General features: G+C 42.3%; 1 protein-coding gene across 1 annotated transcript; it reads left to right on the top strand.

Moving 5' to 3' along the window:
- The first annotated feature begins 2234 nt into the window (after positions 1–2234).
- Positions 2235–9789, top strand: slc2a11l (solute carrier family 2 member 11, like). Its single transcript, XM_070552644.1, has 12 exons — positions 2235–2258; positions 2430–2528; positions 2608–2768; positions 4710–4834; positions 4936–5065; positions 7096–7244; positions 7328–7515; positions 7615–7725; positions 7925–8026; positions 8114–8189; positions 8965–9092; positions 9177–9789. The coding sequence occupies exons 1-12, from the start codon at positions 2235–2237 to the stop codon at positions 9390–9392; spliced, it is 1509 nt and encodes a 502-aa protein (XP_070408745.1). The 3' UTR covers positions 9393–9789.
- The last annotated feature ends 6809 nt before the right edge of the window (positions 9790–16598 follow it).

Here is a 16598-nt window from a genome sequence, read left to right as displayed (position 1 = left end):
TTTCTAACTTTCTTTCTAAATGGTTTTTGCTGGCAAATAGACAAGAAATAGCAGAGATGCTTTCAAGCAGACGAATAAGTATGACGACCCCACATTGATTTGTAGAGAATACAAATCAGTCCTTCAAAGTGCGTGGAGTTTAAAAAGAATCAGTGCCATTAAAACAAATTTTCCATCTCCTGTGAATTAGAAAGTCCATCCATCTATCCATCCATTTTCAGCCGCTTATCTGGAATCGGGTCGTGGGGCAGCAGCTTAAGCAGGGAGGCCGATGCTTCCCTCTCCACAGCCACTTGGGCCAACTCCTCCAGGAGAATCCCAAGGCGTTCCCTGGCCAGTTGTGAGACGTATCCTCCAGCGTATCCTGGGTCTCCCTTTAGGACTCCTCACTGTTGGACGTGCCTGGAAAACCTCACCAGGGAGGCGACCAGGAGGCATCTGAACTAGTCGCCCAAGTGAATAGAAAGTCAACAAATGAATGCAAATTCTCTAAATAAGGACAGTGTATCAGTGTGGGGCTTAAACAAAACTACTTAGATTGAACTACTGAAGGTAGGTACACAAGGAAACTGAAAATGGATTTGTGTTATAAGTGAAATCTTAATCTGTGAAATAATGTGACGTAAATCTTTGATGTGCTCAGAGCTGTGAATAGTTCCCGAGCGCAGCCACAGCTGCAGCTCACCGCTCCCCACAGAGTTGGGTCACATGCAGAGATGTAATTCCACCAGTGTTTGATGACTAATGGGACTTTTTGTGTGTGCTTATCTTCCTTCATGAATAAAGTTTTCTTCAAAAAGTGTTCAATAATAATAATAATAACAATAACAACAACAATAATAATAAAACAGAAGTACATCTAAGATGTGTTTGGATGTTAACAAAACATCTAAATTCATTTATCACTGTGTACCAATAGTGTTAAAACTAGTTATGCAAGAAAAAAAGGTTTTTACAGTTTTAAAGCTGTATTACAGATTTGTCATAATGCAATTGTTTGACAGAAATAATGAACTGTGATCTATTATAAATATAGGAGAGAATGAAGTTGCTGAGATAATGTTGCATCATGTAAGCTTTATGATAATAAATGAAGTTTAAAAAACTAAAACATAAACCCCTCTTGCCACCACAAAGTATTTTTCTTGATCCGCCCCTGCTTTCAGGAACCGTCAGGTTTACTTGCTGCATCACGCGGACGCTCCCTCTCACCCTGCGTGTGCATTATTAGAATCAGAGTTAAGCTATCACAACCAACAGTTTGGAAAAATTTGAAACAGCCTCCCAGCTACTAATCTTAATCCCAATTCTGGAAAAATCCTCTTCCTGCTGTTGCCAGAGGCGAAGACAAGCAGCTCAGTTTACCACTGCCAGCAGCTCTGCTTAACACAGAGGACCTCCTTTTTTATTGCAAAGTGCAGAGCCGACTGTTTTTGGTCGGCCCATTTCTGAGACCAGAGCAGAATCCTCACTGCTGTTGATGTTAAAACTCCAGGATCTCTAAGGGAGGACGCGTCTATTTTCTTTTTTTGTTTACCTTTTACACCTCCAAAGGAAACAATGTCAGATTACAAAGTAACACAATGTCAACAATAGGATTACAATATGCCATTAGAAAATGTGTTGATAAGGGAAAGGTTGATAGAATTTGTTCTTTATTCCTGTGTCTCCATAAAAAAAGAAGTTATTTTAAATTGTTTAACTTGATTGTGCAAAAACAGCACAAAAAAAATCAAGATGAGGATTCAAAGATGGTTTTGTTGTTTCCGAAGTATTTATAGCAGCAGCTTTATCCTGTTGCTTCATTTGCTCACCTTCTGTGCAGCCTTTGATAATTATTACATGGTTCAAAAATCTCTTTTCTCCTAATTGAACCCAAGATTGTATGAAGACAGTAATGAAGAATTAGAAAAATCTTAAATGAGAAAATCAAAGTCTCAAGCAAAGTTTATGAGCACTTGTACACTTTTAAACAAATAGCAGGAAAATGAAAAAATCAGAAGCGTTTTTCTCCCTAACTCCTCCAGTAAACATCAACCATATTCACAGAGTTTCTCTAGGAGTTAGAGAAACATAACCAAAGACGGCAGCAAAGGTTTTCTCTTTCGTCACTCTGTAACACATTTTTTCTTGAGTCTGAACACAAAGTTAATCATTTCAGAGCTGGGTTATAAATGTGCTGCACCACTGAGGATGAAATAGGAATACTCCTCACATGACAACTGACTTCAGCGATGCCACAACATTTATCTTTCCTGGTAAGTGATGTGAAAAATGGTCCTGTTTGTTCTGCTGCAGCTGAAAGAAAAGTATGAGTGCTACTCTGTGCAGATGGCAGAAACAGTAAGAAATCAAAGGTTTTTAATGCTGTGGTGGAAAAGTCCTATTTTATACACTCAGTAATCCATTGTTGGATGTCTGCACCACAGCTGGACTTCCCCGTTTTGATTGCGGCCATTTTTATCTGCGGTATTGGAGGATCGTTTCAGTATGGGTTCTGCGTTTCTGTGATGACATCTCCCTCTGCTGTAAGATCAGCAGCTTCAGGAAACAAACATAGTTTGAAAATAGAAGTGAAAAACTACATTTATTTGTTTGTTTTTGCAGTTTATAAAGGATCTGGTGAATAAAACCTGTGTGCACAGGTACAACAGGTCCTTGGAGACGTGGCAGGTCTCCCTCATCTGGTCTTTCACCATGTCCATTTTCTGTATCGGGGGGTTAATCGGGTCGCTCGCAGCTGGTCCTCTCGCCTCAAAGTTTGGCAGGTTGGTGGCGATACAGAGCTGTGGATAAACAACTTGCTCTATTTCTTGTGTTTTTTGACTGAAATGTTTCTGATCAGCAAATGGATATCAATATTAGACAAATGTTAACCAAATAAAGATCAACTATGAGTCTCACATCACCATGGGGGAAATTAGTCCCATTGTGCTTTGTAGAAGAGCTTTAATACAGCCACAATGGAGGGTTTCCCAGCACAAATGTCCTGTTTAAGGTCAAAGGTCAGATATTCTCCTTCAGTACTCATGGTTCCATCAGTTAGTCATCCAGAAGTGGCAAAGCGGCCAAAGACCATCACACTACCACCACCATGTTTGATTGTTGGTATGATGTTTTTCTTAAACGTGGCTTTAGTTTTCTTCCCAGACATAATGGGACACACACTTTCTAGAAAGATGCTTTAAGTAAATCATGGTTGTGCTGGAACTGCTGGATTTGACTGTGGCATTTGATACCATTGACCATGAGATCGTGATTAAACGCTTGGAAAAAGGGGTGGGCATTAGAAGGCCAGCCACCTGGTCTTACCGCTCTGATGGAAGTTTCTGTGTGAGAATGGGAGATGTGGCATCTGGAGATGCTGTCCTAAAATGTGGCGTGCCTCAAGGTTATGTTCTTGGACCACTTTCATTTTCTTTTTACTTGCTGCACTTTTGCATGATCTTCTGAAAGCATAAGTTTAGCTTTCAACGGTGCAGATGTTTGTCAGGTGTAAGCTCCATATATGTCAAAGCAACTACTATTCAGCCATTGATAGACTTAATATCAGAGGTTAAAGCTTGGTTAGTTTTAACTTTCTGAGTTTGAATGACAGTAAAACTGAAGATATCATCTCCCCATCGAGTGCTTGCCGTGGTAACGCCCTGTCCCAGGGTTGGAGTCGTTGAATCCATTACGGAAGGGTGCCGTTACGAACCTCGGAGTAAAGATGAATGACGGTCTCTAGGTTAGCATGACTGTTGGCTCATGTTTTTGTCATCTCTGCTGTATTTCTAAGATTAGGGCTTTGTTGTCAAAGGCCCACTTTGGTTTTACATGCATTTGTCACTACACGCTTGGATTATTTGAATTCTTTTGTTGGAGTGAGTTAGCCATTGACAGATTACAGTTAGCTCAGAAATCTGCAACCAGGTTGTTGACTTGTACTGATAGGAGGGACCATATCACCCCAGTGTTGGTAATGGTTATTTACAGGATAGAGTTTAGGGTCCTTGTTTTTCTGTTCAAGCATTACATGGAGGGGCGCCTTCATACCTGTCAGAGCTAATTCACCAGTACGAAATTTGCTCTGCGGTGTTGCATCTCTTGGTCGTTTCACCAGCATATAAGAAATTGCGCGATGATCGGGCATTTGGTGTTGTTGGTCCAAAACTCTGGAACGCATTGCCGTTGCCAGTGGGATTGGGCCCTGCCATTGAGTAGACTCAAAGCTATGGATTATGGATTTTATTTAGATGTTTTATAATAGTGTTGTGAGCCATTTTGGTTTTGGCTAATTGATACTGTACATCACTACTTGACAGCTTGTTTTATTATTTCTATTTGTATGTTTTGGGTACTGTTCAGCCCTTTGGTGTATTGGATCAGCATGCTAGTCCAGCATCCATTCACCAGCATCCCATGCTGGACCAGCTAAACCAGCACCAAGATGCAGCTGGTAATCAGCTACCTGGTCTATGCTGGGTTTTTTTCAGCAGGCACTCTATTTTTGCACATTGAACCATGCTGCTTTAAATAACTATTTCTCTTAGTAAAAGAAATCATTATTTGAAAGCTGATTTTTTTACACAGATAATTTTTGTCTCATATTGAAATTTGCTTGGTAATCTGAAACATTGAAAGTAAGAACAGCAAAAAAAGGCCCTATTTTTTCTAACATAACATTAATGAAAAGTGAAAAAGGTTTCTGTTTCCTTGTTCCACAGAAAGCGATGCCTCTTATTTAATAACTTTGTGGCCATAGTTGGAGCCATTTTGATGGTTTTGAGCCAAGCTGCCATGTCTTTTGAGATGATAATGGTGGCAAGGTTTCTTTACGGTGCTAATGCAGGTATTTTTCTTACATTATTGATGTTTGTAGCTGTTTAAAAATGTCCCTGTACTTATTTTTGTTTACTAATTAAAGTTTAATTCTCTCTTGTACCTCTGCAGGAGTGGGTCTGTCAGCACACGCTATGTATCTCAATGAATGCGCTCCAAAGAAGCTGAGGGTGATGGTGGGTGTTACCGTGGCAACCTTTTTAGCTTTGGGCAAGTTCTGTGGTCAGCTGCTGGGTATCAGGTGATTTCACCATCATCAGGTTTTGAACAGACAAACATTTTAAAATCCCAAAACTGAAAAACACATATTTCTGCTTTCATGCCCACAATCAGAACAAAACTTGTTAAGCTCGGGTGACATCTGCCTCACACATTGACCATGCTTAATATTTAATGTCTTCTAGATGGGTACAAGCTGTTTATTTGGATGTATATTGGATAATAACACAGATTAATTTGAGTAATTGAAAAATCAAACATGCATCCTGTTAAAGTTGGCCTCTGAGACACAAAGACTGAACAAACCCCTCAGGTTTTTGCTTCACCAGATTTACCTCAGAAACTCTCCAATCAAAGAAAACTCTCATCATGTGTTCGCTGAGGGAAATAAGAGGCAGCAGTAATTAGAATTGTTCACTGGCCTCTTTTTGGTGAGCTGAGTGAGTCAAATGATCCAGATCCCAGAAAAGAACCATAATTCTCACCAGCAGCAGTCTGGGTTAATAGGTAAACCACAACTAAAACGGAACCATCTAAGAATGTGAAATTACTAAACTCAAGTAGGAACCCAACAAGATGAGAAAAAGAGAAAACATCGAGGGAGATTAACAGGAGGCAGGTGTGGTGATTTGTTAATGAGGTAAACAGAAGAAAGGACTGTTTATGACTCCATTTAGAAAGTTCTGCTCATTAATATTTTTAGGACAACCAGCATGCACATCAGCAGAAGTGGAAAGCAGCCCTGGTTAATGTTACTAATTGAAGACAATGAGGCTATTTTTATGCTGCAAGTCTTCATGCTCCATTCCAGTTTTTTCAATAAATCAGATTTTTTGTGTGGTTGTTCAAGTTATGACTGAAATGCGATAGCAAGTCATGCTCCAGTCCAAACTTTTCACGGCCCCTAAGTGGCCCTTGTGCACAGAAGAAGACAAGAAGTCATACACAAGTCTCTGTCAGCGCCTCTCTTTAGGAACACCAAGACACGAGACTCACCTTTGCTGAGTCAGTGACACAGGAGACAGATTAAAATATGATGCGATCGTTCAGACTGAAGTTGCTTTCAAAAACATCAGATGCATATCAGATTCAGTACCATATATGAAAGTGACCTGGATCGGATTTGATAAAATCAGATTTGTGCTGCTCAGACTGTGACAAGAAAAATCTGCCGTGTGTCACGTGTGGAGAAAAAGTCAGATTTAATGTCTTTGGTGTGTTCTTGCTGTGTTGAAATTCTAATTCCATCTTTTAGTTCTTTTTAAAACACTAAAAGGTTTTATTTACCTGCGACGTTTCGTTTGCGGCTGCAAACTTCGTCAGGCTGACGCTGATGCTCAGATTTAATGTGTTTTGTGAGAACTTAGCCTAAGTCTGCCATGGAAATAGACCAATCAGAAACCAGAATGATGAAAAACAAACAAGAAGAAGGTTTTAGCAAACCCACAACTGAACACAAAGCAAAAAGTGACCCAGAAACTTAACCAAAAATTAAAAAAATATATTTTATCTCAAACGACAAAAGTAATAATCTGTGTTAAAGTTCACACCTGCTGTTGGGATTAAACAACCTTGGACTTCAGGATGTCCCTGAAATGAAAAACACCACATGACACGGAGAGAGGAGAACATATTTTGTGTGCTAACTTTCACTTGTTGTAATGAGAACTTAGTTTTCCATAGCTTCTAAAACCTGAGAATATATACACATTTCTTCTGAGTCACACAATTCCAGACGCTTTTCTACTTGGTTCTCTCTAATTTTATTATATTTACTTATTAAAACAAAATGTATCAACATTTATTTGCAAGGTAAAGTCACCCCAAAGCAGTTTAAGTCCTGAAAGCAGAGATGTTGACCAGGATGGGAGCTGGTTTCCACTGGAGACAGGCCTGATAACTAAACGTTCTGACTCCACAGTTTACTGAACAACTGCATGTCTGGGTTTTTGATTTTCTGATGTTGTGATGAAGACATCATTTCTGGCTGCATCAGGACTCCTCAGGCCTTTGCTCAACTTTCTAAACTGATCTCCAAATCTAAATTGACAGAGAGCTTCTTGGCACAGAGAGGAACTGGCCCTGGCTGCTCGGTGTCAACGGCTTCACTGCGGTGCTCCAACTCCTCACTCTGCCCTTGCTGCCCGAGTCGCCGAGATTCCTGCTGCTGGAAACAGGAGACTTCCGGGCCTCTGAGCAAGGTATCAGAAAGCAATCGGTGAACTGAGTTGAGTCTTTTCTGCAAATGAACGGAACTTTCCCGTGTTCCCTCATTCTTAAACAGCGTTTAAGAAGTTGTGGGGCCAAGTGGACTACATGAAGGAGGTGGAGGAGATGCTGAAGGAGAAAGCAGATCTGCTGAGCATCCGCAGCCACTCGGTTTTAGAGCTCATTCAGAACCAAACGCTTCGCTGGCAGCTCTTCACCATCATTGCTGTCTTCGCTGCTCTGCAGCTCTGTGGCATCAATGCTGTGAGTTATGTTTGACACCCTGATCTTTACAGGGTCTAAACATCTGAATGATCACTACCTCCCTGAATCAGATCATAATAATTATATATTTCTCTCCAGGTGTACTTTTATTCGTTTGATGTGCTTCGTGCTGCAGGAATCCCAGATCACAAGCTAGCTTATGCTGCTTTGGGAACAGGCTTGTGTGAAGTTTCTACCTCTGTAGCCAGTGTAAGTCTGGTTTTAAGCCTCAAATCAGCAAACTGGTCCCAAGTTTGTCTTCTTTTAAATACATGGGGGGAGATACTTACTTTTTCCGAGTTTCCTTAACATTAGTATGACAAATGTTTCATTGTGTGATGATGGTGCCCTCGTTTGGTAGTTTAACTCCTGCTGAACATCACTGATGCAGTTTAAAATGCTGTTGCAGTTCACGATTATAGAGGGAATGGGCAGAAAGGCCGTGCTGTTCCGAGGCTACATGGGAATGTCTGCAGCTCTGGCTCTCCTCACCGTCACCGTCTACCTGCAAGTGAGCTCCCAAACCAGCCAAAATCTGATGCACGCTCGATGCTAACTGACAGGAAACCTGAACAAGAACCTTCTTTTTCCTCCTCAGAGGAATGTTTCGTGGATGCCGTACTGCAGCATGGTTCTGATTTTCATCTTTATTTTCTTCTTTTCCAGTGGACCAGGTACATTTGCAGTGCTGTGACCAAGAGAATTGGTCATTCTTATAATTTCTGTGCTGTTTTTAGCTTGAACATCTCAGATAAGCAAACAAAAGTCTATATCAGACAAAAGATGCAGTTATTTATGATGGTTTATGACTTTATCAAACAGTTTGGATAGCTCTGTCCCACTAAAAGAAATTCAAATCATCCTTTTGCAAAATGCATTTACTAATTTTTAACAAACGGTTCCAAAACTTCTTTTACACATTTACCTCTTCACTCGTCAGTAATGAATGATAGTCTGATGTGCTTGTTATTTTGCTGAGGTTGCCCTCCCAGGGATTTTTGACCCTAATGGCCATCCGTTGGCAAAGTCTTACTCCAACACAAAAGTTCTGCTTGCTTGCTTGCAATGATTTAGGTATCTACTGCCTAATGTCACCACAGAAAATACACACCGTCACTTCAAGTGTTACAAAATCGCACAAACAGAAAAAAAAATGTCTGGGAGGGAGCAAATATTTTTTTCACAGAACCGTATCTGTATGTAACATCCTATTTGTAGAAAAAAAAATATTTTCAATTAGCATAAAGTACAACCTGGCCTGCATGGCGGCACAGACTGTTGGTTCACAACAAAAAGGTTTCTGCATGCATGCTCTCCTTGTGCATTGTTTCTTCTTCCCTTTATTACAGTTTCCTCCCACAGAACAAATACATGCATGTTTTGGTTAAATCGTTAGTCAGTCACATCTGCAAAACGACTAACAAACCGTTATGTGTCTTCTTCCTTAAGCGGCAACGACCGTTTCTCTCCCAGGAGAAATCTTCACTCAGTCGTTTAAGTTAGCTGGATACACACTCGGCTGCACCATCAACTGGATCACCCTGTTTGTGTTGGGGATGCTTTTCCCCATCTTAGTGGTAAGTAGCACCAATTTAAGCATAAGGATGTCAGGCGTGTTCAGTTACATGTTCAAAACAAGAACACATCTGCCCCTCAACCAGGAGAAGATGGATAACTTTTGCTTCCTGATATTTCTGGCCACCTGCTTCCTCTGTGGGATGCATGTGAGGTTCAACATGCCGGAGACCAAACATCGGACAGCGCTGGAGATAGCTGCAGAGTTTGACAGGATCCACCACAAACACGGGAAACCACAGAGACGAAAATCCACCGAAGAGGAAATGTGTGATGTTAAAACACATGAAACCAAATTTTGAACTAAAGATGCCCGTTTCTAAATTAGCTACTTCATAAACGTTTCTTTTTTTTTTTTTTTTTACCTTGTCCTGTCTGGCTGTGAAGCAAGCAGAATTGATGTCTGAATGCTGGTGACAAGCCTTACAGATTTATTCTCAGGTGGAGCATCAAAGCGTTTGCTTTTAATGTCACGCCTGATACTTAAAACTTTATTGTTATTGTTGTTGAATGCTTTGTAATTCCGACCAGACACGGAGACAGAGGTGAAAGAGAAAGGAAGAGAAAAGGTGGAGAGAAAGGAGGGGGGGGGGGTCCACAAAAATAAACAATGAACAAGAGTCTGCTTCTAAACCTGCAGAAAAAGACGAAAAAAACAAAAGGACACAAAAAAGGGACACAACAACAATACAACAAGATCTATCTATCACTGCGTCAACTTGATGAAAAAAAACAAAAAAACTATATATATATATATATATATATATATATATATATATATATATATATATATAATCAACATTGCTTAACTGAAGAATCACGATAATAAATCACAATGAATTAAGTGCCCCCCATAGTCTTAAGACATGTGTTGAACGTGCCCAAGCCCATACTTTTGAGAGCACCATGTGAGCACCTGTGTGTGTACACGCGCTTGTTTATTTAAGGTTTCTCTATAGGAGCGTCCAACAGAGAGTGTGAGGGACCACAGATCCGCCCCCCAAAGATGCGCAGGAGACGGGGGGAGCTCCAAGTCCCAGAGATCCAGGCGTTGCCCCAGAATGCAGGAACCCCAAGGAGACTGCAACCAGAAAGGCCCCCGCCCCCCTCGAGAGGCACAGAGGATCGCCCCAGGGGGCCACAACCAGCAGCCGGCAGAGTCCCTGGAGATATCAGCGGCAAGCCCACAGGCCCGCCCGCAGCCTCCCACCCCCTAGCCGGCCGAGCCCGGGACCCAGCGACCCAGGACCCAGGGGTGACCACCCCCGCCGGGGACCCAGCAGAGCCCAGGGACCCAGACCCCACCAGGCAGCCACCGGGATCTATCAGGCAGATGCCAAAATCTTAAACCCCCAGACCCAGTTGCCACGAACACTCAGGCAGACCATGGGACAAGCCCCCACACCAGGTGTGGCAGGGGGAGGGGGGACAAAGATCTATATCATCAAGAGAAGTTCCAGGAGAGGGGAGGACCCAAAGGCCCCACCTGACATATACAGCCATACACAAACACAGTCATACACTCCCTCCCTCATGCTCACACATGCACATACAACCCAAGACTTACAAAAATGCACGCCGGACACTCACTCATGCTCCCCATACACACCCTAATAACTCTGGTCCCGGTACTGCTGCACATGGGGTACAACCATCACCGGTAACCAGAGTTTGACCCTTTCTGCTGGGGTGCTGATGAGCAGGCTCCCCCGCCCAACGCTGAGCACAGCAACCCACCACCCCAGACCCCAACCAGACAGCCAGATCTCCCTCCTAGCCTCCAGCCCCAGGAAGCCTAGCAACAACAGAGGTGGCTAAGACCCCTAGTCTCCCTCCACCTGCTCCAATATAGTGTTGTGTGATCATGAGGTGTATTCCATGGCTGTGGTGAGTGGGCAGTGCGGGCATCATCCGGCATATGCCAGCTGATGCCACCGCACCACCCCACTTACACTCTCAGCCATCAGTGTCTAAGTGCGGTTTAAAATTGGAAGTGGGCACCGGCACTCGGGAGGAGGCTGAAATATCCCCCTGCCAAATGCCGTTGAATGTGCTCACTCCCAAGGCCCTAAGTGTGTGTTTGTGTGGAATGTCGTCAGTGGAAGTGTATAAGGTGCAAATAAAATTGGGGGGCAGGTTGCCACAGGAATGCGGAAATGGGGTCCATACCCGCACTCCCTGACTTGCCCACCCCCCAAGGTCCTATTTGTATGTTTGTGTGATGATGTGAGGGAGCAGGAGGAGAGAAATATGCGGGGATGGGGAGGAATGGCTGGTTGGGCTTAGCCCTCCAGGGAGCCAGCTCCCCTACTGGCCCCAATAGGCACCTCTGTTGTCAAACTGCCACCCAGGGCATGGAGACCCCAGCCCATCCTGCCAGGGCCCAAAGCAGCAGCATTACAGAGCCTCACGGAGTTCGAGGGCACCAACCCAGCCCCATCCCAGCAGAATATCTATGCCCACCCCTGCATTTGCACAACTTCCAGAATATATAAGACATGGGACATCCAGGTAAGGTTTGGTCCTCCCCGTCCTGGACCTCCCCCTCCCCTGTGATGGAACAGCAGAGGAGCCAAGGTCTACCTGATGCCCCCGAACCCGGGCCAGGCACTGCTGAGTGTTCCTGCCTTCTTCCCGGCAGCATACATGTCAGGACCCGACCCCCAAGGCCCCGCCCAGATCCCCACACGGGGCCGGCCACCCCCAAACCCCGAGCCCCCAGGCCCCCACCCAGACCCGCCCAGGGGTATTGCAGCCGCCAGGCAGTGACCCATGGCCGCCGCCAAGATCCCCAAGGGGCCCCACTCACAACCGCCAGCAGTCCACCCCCCAAGGCAACCCAAGCACCTCCAGAGGGGGGCAACAGCCCCCCAGTCCCAGACACCCCCAGTGAACCCACCTCCAGGGAACATCCGGATACTCCAAACTCAGACCCCACACCCCTCCACCCACACCATCCCGCAGGACAACATCAATGGCCCCCCACCCTCGCTATGTGATGGAACCGATCAAAGGAGCCCAGAGAGATTCATCTGAAGTGGAAGCAGAGGCTATATCAAGTGCAATATGATCTAACAAAAGATTTCTATACTGGTTAATGCAGAGACTTTCTCTATTTTTCCAATTCAAGAGGATAGTTTTCTTAGCGATGCATATGGCAGTCAGAACCACGTGAACCAAAGATGTTGCAATCGGGACATCGTGCAGCTGTCCCAGTAAACAGAGAGGGGGAAGTTGGGATATGACATTTCAGACATTTTGACAGATCCTCACATACTCTACCCCAAAATTCCTGGACAGGTGGGCAGGACCACAGTGCATGAATGTAATTGTCAGAAATGTTGTTTGTGCAGTGTGGACAGGTGTCAGACGACACAAACCCCATCTTGAACATCCGATGACCTGTATAGTGTACTCTGTGTAGAATTTTGTACTGAATTAATTGTAAATTGGGGTGTCTGATCATTTTAAAAGTTTTTAAACAAGTTTGGGACCAGAAGTCCTGGTCAAAGCTAACTGATAGATCCACCTCCCATTTTTCAATAGGGATTGCAATTTTATCGTCTATTTTGGACGGTGTCTTATATACTTTAGACAGTAGTTTGGGGGGTTTGAGATTATAAAAGTCTAATACCCTTGGTGGTGTTTGTAATTCTATTTTATTGAGCTTAAATTTTTGTTTGACTACAGATTTAATTTGGTGATATTCTAAAAAGCTATTCTTATCCATTCCAAATTGGGAAACTATTTGATTAAATGGGATGAAGTCCAATCCTTCATATATGTGTTCCAGGTATAGGATTCCTTTATTTTTCCAGTCCGGAAGGTTCATCATTTTGTTGTTTTGCAAAATGTCAGGATTGTTCCAGATAGGTGTGCGTCTGCATGGTACTAGTGAAGACTCTGTCATTTTAAGATACTCCCACCATGCTGTCAGAGAGGTGCTGATACTAATACTTTTGAAGCTTTCATGTTTTCTTATGCTTGGGCTAATAAATGGTAAGTCTGAAAGCTCTATCGTATTGCAAATTGTCTGTTCTATATCTAACCAGGACTCGTCTAATGGGTTATCTTGCAACCATCTTGGTATATATTGCAGCCTGTTGGCTAAGAAATAATAATAAAAGTTGGGTAAATCCAGTCCTCCTCTGTCTTTGGTCTTCTGAAGCGTTTTTAAGCTAATTCGTGGAGGTTTATCCTGCCAAAGGAATTTAGTAATTGAGGAGTCCAGAGATTTAAACCAGTCAGCTGGAGGTTTGTTTGGGATCATCGAGAATAAGTAATTTATTCTGGGTAAGACCATCATTTTAATTGTAGCAACTCTCCCCATGAGTGATATTGGTAAGGATTTCCATCTTGCAAGATCATATTCCACTTTCCTTAAAAGTGGGATGTAATTCAGTTTGGTTAGATCTGCTAACTTGGGAGAGATATTAATTCCCAGGTATGTGATATTCCCTGACTCCAATTTTGTATTAAGCAAATTGACAAATGATAAATTAATTGGTAGAACTGTGGATTTTAACCAGTTTATAGAGTAATCTGAAACTCTGGAAAAAGAGTTTATCAGTTCTATTGCTTGGGAGAGAGAGGATTGAGAATTCTGGAGAAAGAGTAAAACATCATCTGCATAAAGACTGATCTTATGTTCTATTTTCTTACACTTTATCCCTTTAATATCTGTTGTTTGCCTAATTGCTGCTGCTAGTGGTTCAATAAAGATAGCAAATAGTGAGGGGGAGAGTGGGCATCCCTGCCTGGTCCCCCTCTGAAGACAGAAGCTAGCTGACATTTGGTCGTTCGTCCTGACACGTGCTGTTGGTGAACTGTATAATGTTTGTAGCCAGTTTATGAAGAAGTTCCCAAAACCAAATTTATGTAAAGTTGCAAATAAGAACTTCCAGTTAACTCTATCAAAAGCTTTTTCTGCATCTAGAGATAATATACTAGTTTCTATGTTTCTACTGTAAGAGAAATCTATCAAATTAAGTAATCTACGTGAATTTGTGGGTGATTGTCTACCCTTAATGAAACCAGTTTGGTCAGGGTGTATTATGAAGGGGGTTACCTTCTCTAATCTTTTGGCCAGGGCTTTACAAATTATTTTGAGATCAACATTAATAAGAGAAATTGGGCGATAGCTGGTAGGAAATGCCGGGTCTTTGCCTGGTTTTAACAAGAGACTAATATTGGCTGAATTCATGTTTGGCTGTAATCTGCTGCTCTCTTCGATTTCCCTCACCATTCTGAAAAATATTGGAGCCAGAATGATCCAGAATTCTTTGTAGAATTCTACTGGGAACCCGTCTGGACCTGGAGCTTTCCTATTCGTCATGGATTTAAGGGCTTCCTGGAGCTCCGCTGATGTTAGTGGCGAGTCCAGGACTGTAACTTGGCTGTCTGATAATTTAGGAAGTGTTATCCTGTCAAGGAACTCATTGATCTCATTATCTGATGGGTTCATCTGTGGTGAGTACAACGTTTGGTAAAAGTCTCTGAAGGTGTTGTTTATTCTTTCAGGGTCATATACTATATTCCCGGTTGAGTCTTTAACAGCAGATATGGTAGTTTTCTCTTTATTTATTTTTAATTGGCTAGCTAAGAATTTACCTGATTTATTACTATGTTCAAAGTTTTCTATTCCTAGTCTTTGTGCTAAAAATTGTGTCTTTTTGTCAATAATTCCATGAAGTTCTAATTTAGCTTTACGTAATTTGCTCATTAACTCTTCTTCTGTGGACGCCTCTAAAGACTTGATGATTTCTTCTAACTCCTGAATACGTTTGTTTTCCGTTTTTTTCTTATGTGATGAGAAATAGATTATTTTACCTCTCATCACTGCCTTTCCTGCCTCCCAAAGAATAGATGCTGATGTTCCAGGCAGGTCATTATTTTCTAAATATAAACCCCACTCCTTTTTAAAAAATTCTATAAAACCTTCGTCTTTAAGCAGTGATGTATTAAACCTCCAGTTTTTGCTTGGTGGGATTGTCTTCTTATTTACCAGAGTTAAAGAAACTGGAGCATGGTCGCTGACAACTATGGGGTGTATCTCAGTGTCTGAAATGTCAGCCAACAATGAGCTGCTGACTAGAAAATAATCCAAACGTGAATGAGAGTGATGGACGTGCGAAAAAAAAGTATACTCTCTACGGTTAGGATGAAGAGATCGCCATGCATCACAAAGCCCATAATCACTCATGTACTGTTTAACTATGTTAGTGGATTGCCAATTGCGCTGAGTCCCAGCTGTACTGAGCCAGTCTGTTAAGGAATTCATCCAAAAATTAAAATCACCTCCAAGTATAAGTGGACAGTCCAAGTGTTCGGAGAGTACAGAGAAAAAATTATGAAAGAATGGAGGGTCATCAATATTTGGACAGTATATGCTGACGATACATAAGCGTTGGTTCTGTACAGATAATTTTAACATTATAAATCTACCCTCTGGATCAGAAACTGTGTCCAATACTGTGAAATTGATGTTTTTGTGTATTAAAATAGCTACACCTCTTTGCCTAGAGTTATAGCAGGCAGAGAACATGCTGGGAAACTCAGGTGTTTTAAGTTCATCTGCGGATGTGGCAGATCTATGAGTCTCTTGTAACAATATTACGTCTGCTTGCACTCTCTTTAACTGATCAAAAATTTTTAATCTCTTCTCTATGGAGCCAGCCCCATGTACGTTCCATGAGACAAACCTTAGTGCACCCATAGATGTGTGTGTGAGTAGCTAAAATATGACGCCTTCATGTGAATAAGATGGAATAAGTATATAAATGTATAAATAGTATGTTAATAAATAACAAAAAAGTAAATAATAATAATAATAATAATAATAATAATAATAAAGATCCAACAGTGTTTGTGGTTGTATTATTTGACGCATAAATTATGATATTGTGCTGTGAATTTAATATATATATATGTGTGTGTGTGTGTGTGTGTGTGTGTGTGTGTGTGTGTGTGTGTGTGTGTGTGTGTGTGTGTGTGTGTGTGTGCGTGTGTGTGCGTGTGCGTGTGCGTGTGCGTGCATGTGTGTGTGCGTGCGTGTGCGTGTGTGTGTCGAGTCTGACGCAGTGTTGGAAAGTTGTGTGGTTGTGCCATACAGGTGTAAAGGTACAGAAGCAGGTAAAAAGGAAGGGAAGGTACAGATATAGGTTAAAAAAGAAGTAAGAACTAAAAAGAAAAGGTAATAGGGGTGTGGGGTGGTGATTAACAGGTGATCTTATCATCTACAAAACGGATTTAGCAGCTGTTTAATCCTGACGTGATCAAACCCAGTGAATCCTGATAAGAATAATAAATGTCTGACCTGATGTTGGGCTAAAACAGCCAGTCAGTCACTCCTCGCTCCTTGTAAAGTTTATTGTCCACATAAAGCTTATCCACCGAGATGACAGCTCTCTTCCCATCCTGGATAAACTTTTTACGCAGCGGAAAGAGGACCCTGCGCCGATCAAGAATCTCCTTCGGGAACTGATCATTGGCGCTGAAATCTTTTCCTT

This window comes from Nothobranchius furzeri, chromosome 6 (genome assembly GCF_043380555.1).
Source record: "Nothobranchius furzeri strain GRZ-AD chromosome 6, NfurGRZ-RIMD1, whole genome shotgun sequence".
NCBI classification, from domain to species: Eukaryota; Metazoa; Chordata; class Actinopteri; order Cyprinodontiformes; family Nothobranchiidae; genus Nothobranchius; species Nothobranchius furzeri.
This window is presented reverse-complemented; position numbering and strand designations above follow the sequence as displayed.

Bases quoted from the DNA above. Each gene is read 5' to 3' on its own strand.
- slc2a11l (XM_070552644.1), top strand. From the start codon at position 2,235: ATGCCACAACATTTATCTTTCCTG. The intron at 7,516-7,614 runs GTGAGTTATGTT...ATTTCTCTCCAG, and splicing joins AGCTCTGTGGCATCAATGCT to GTGTACTTTTATTCGTTTGA. The intron at 7,726-7,924 runs GTAAGTCTGGTT...ATGCTGTTGCAG, and splicing joins TTTCTACCTCTGTAGCCAGT to TTCACGATTATAGAGGGAAT.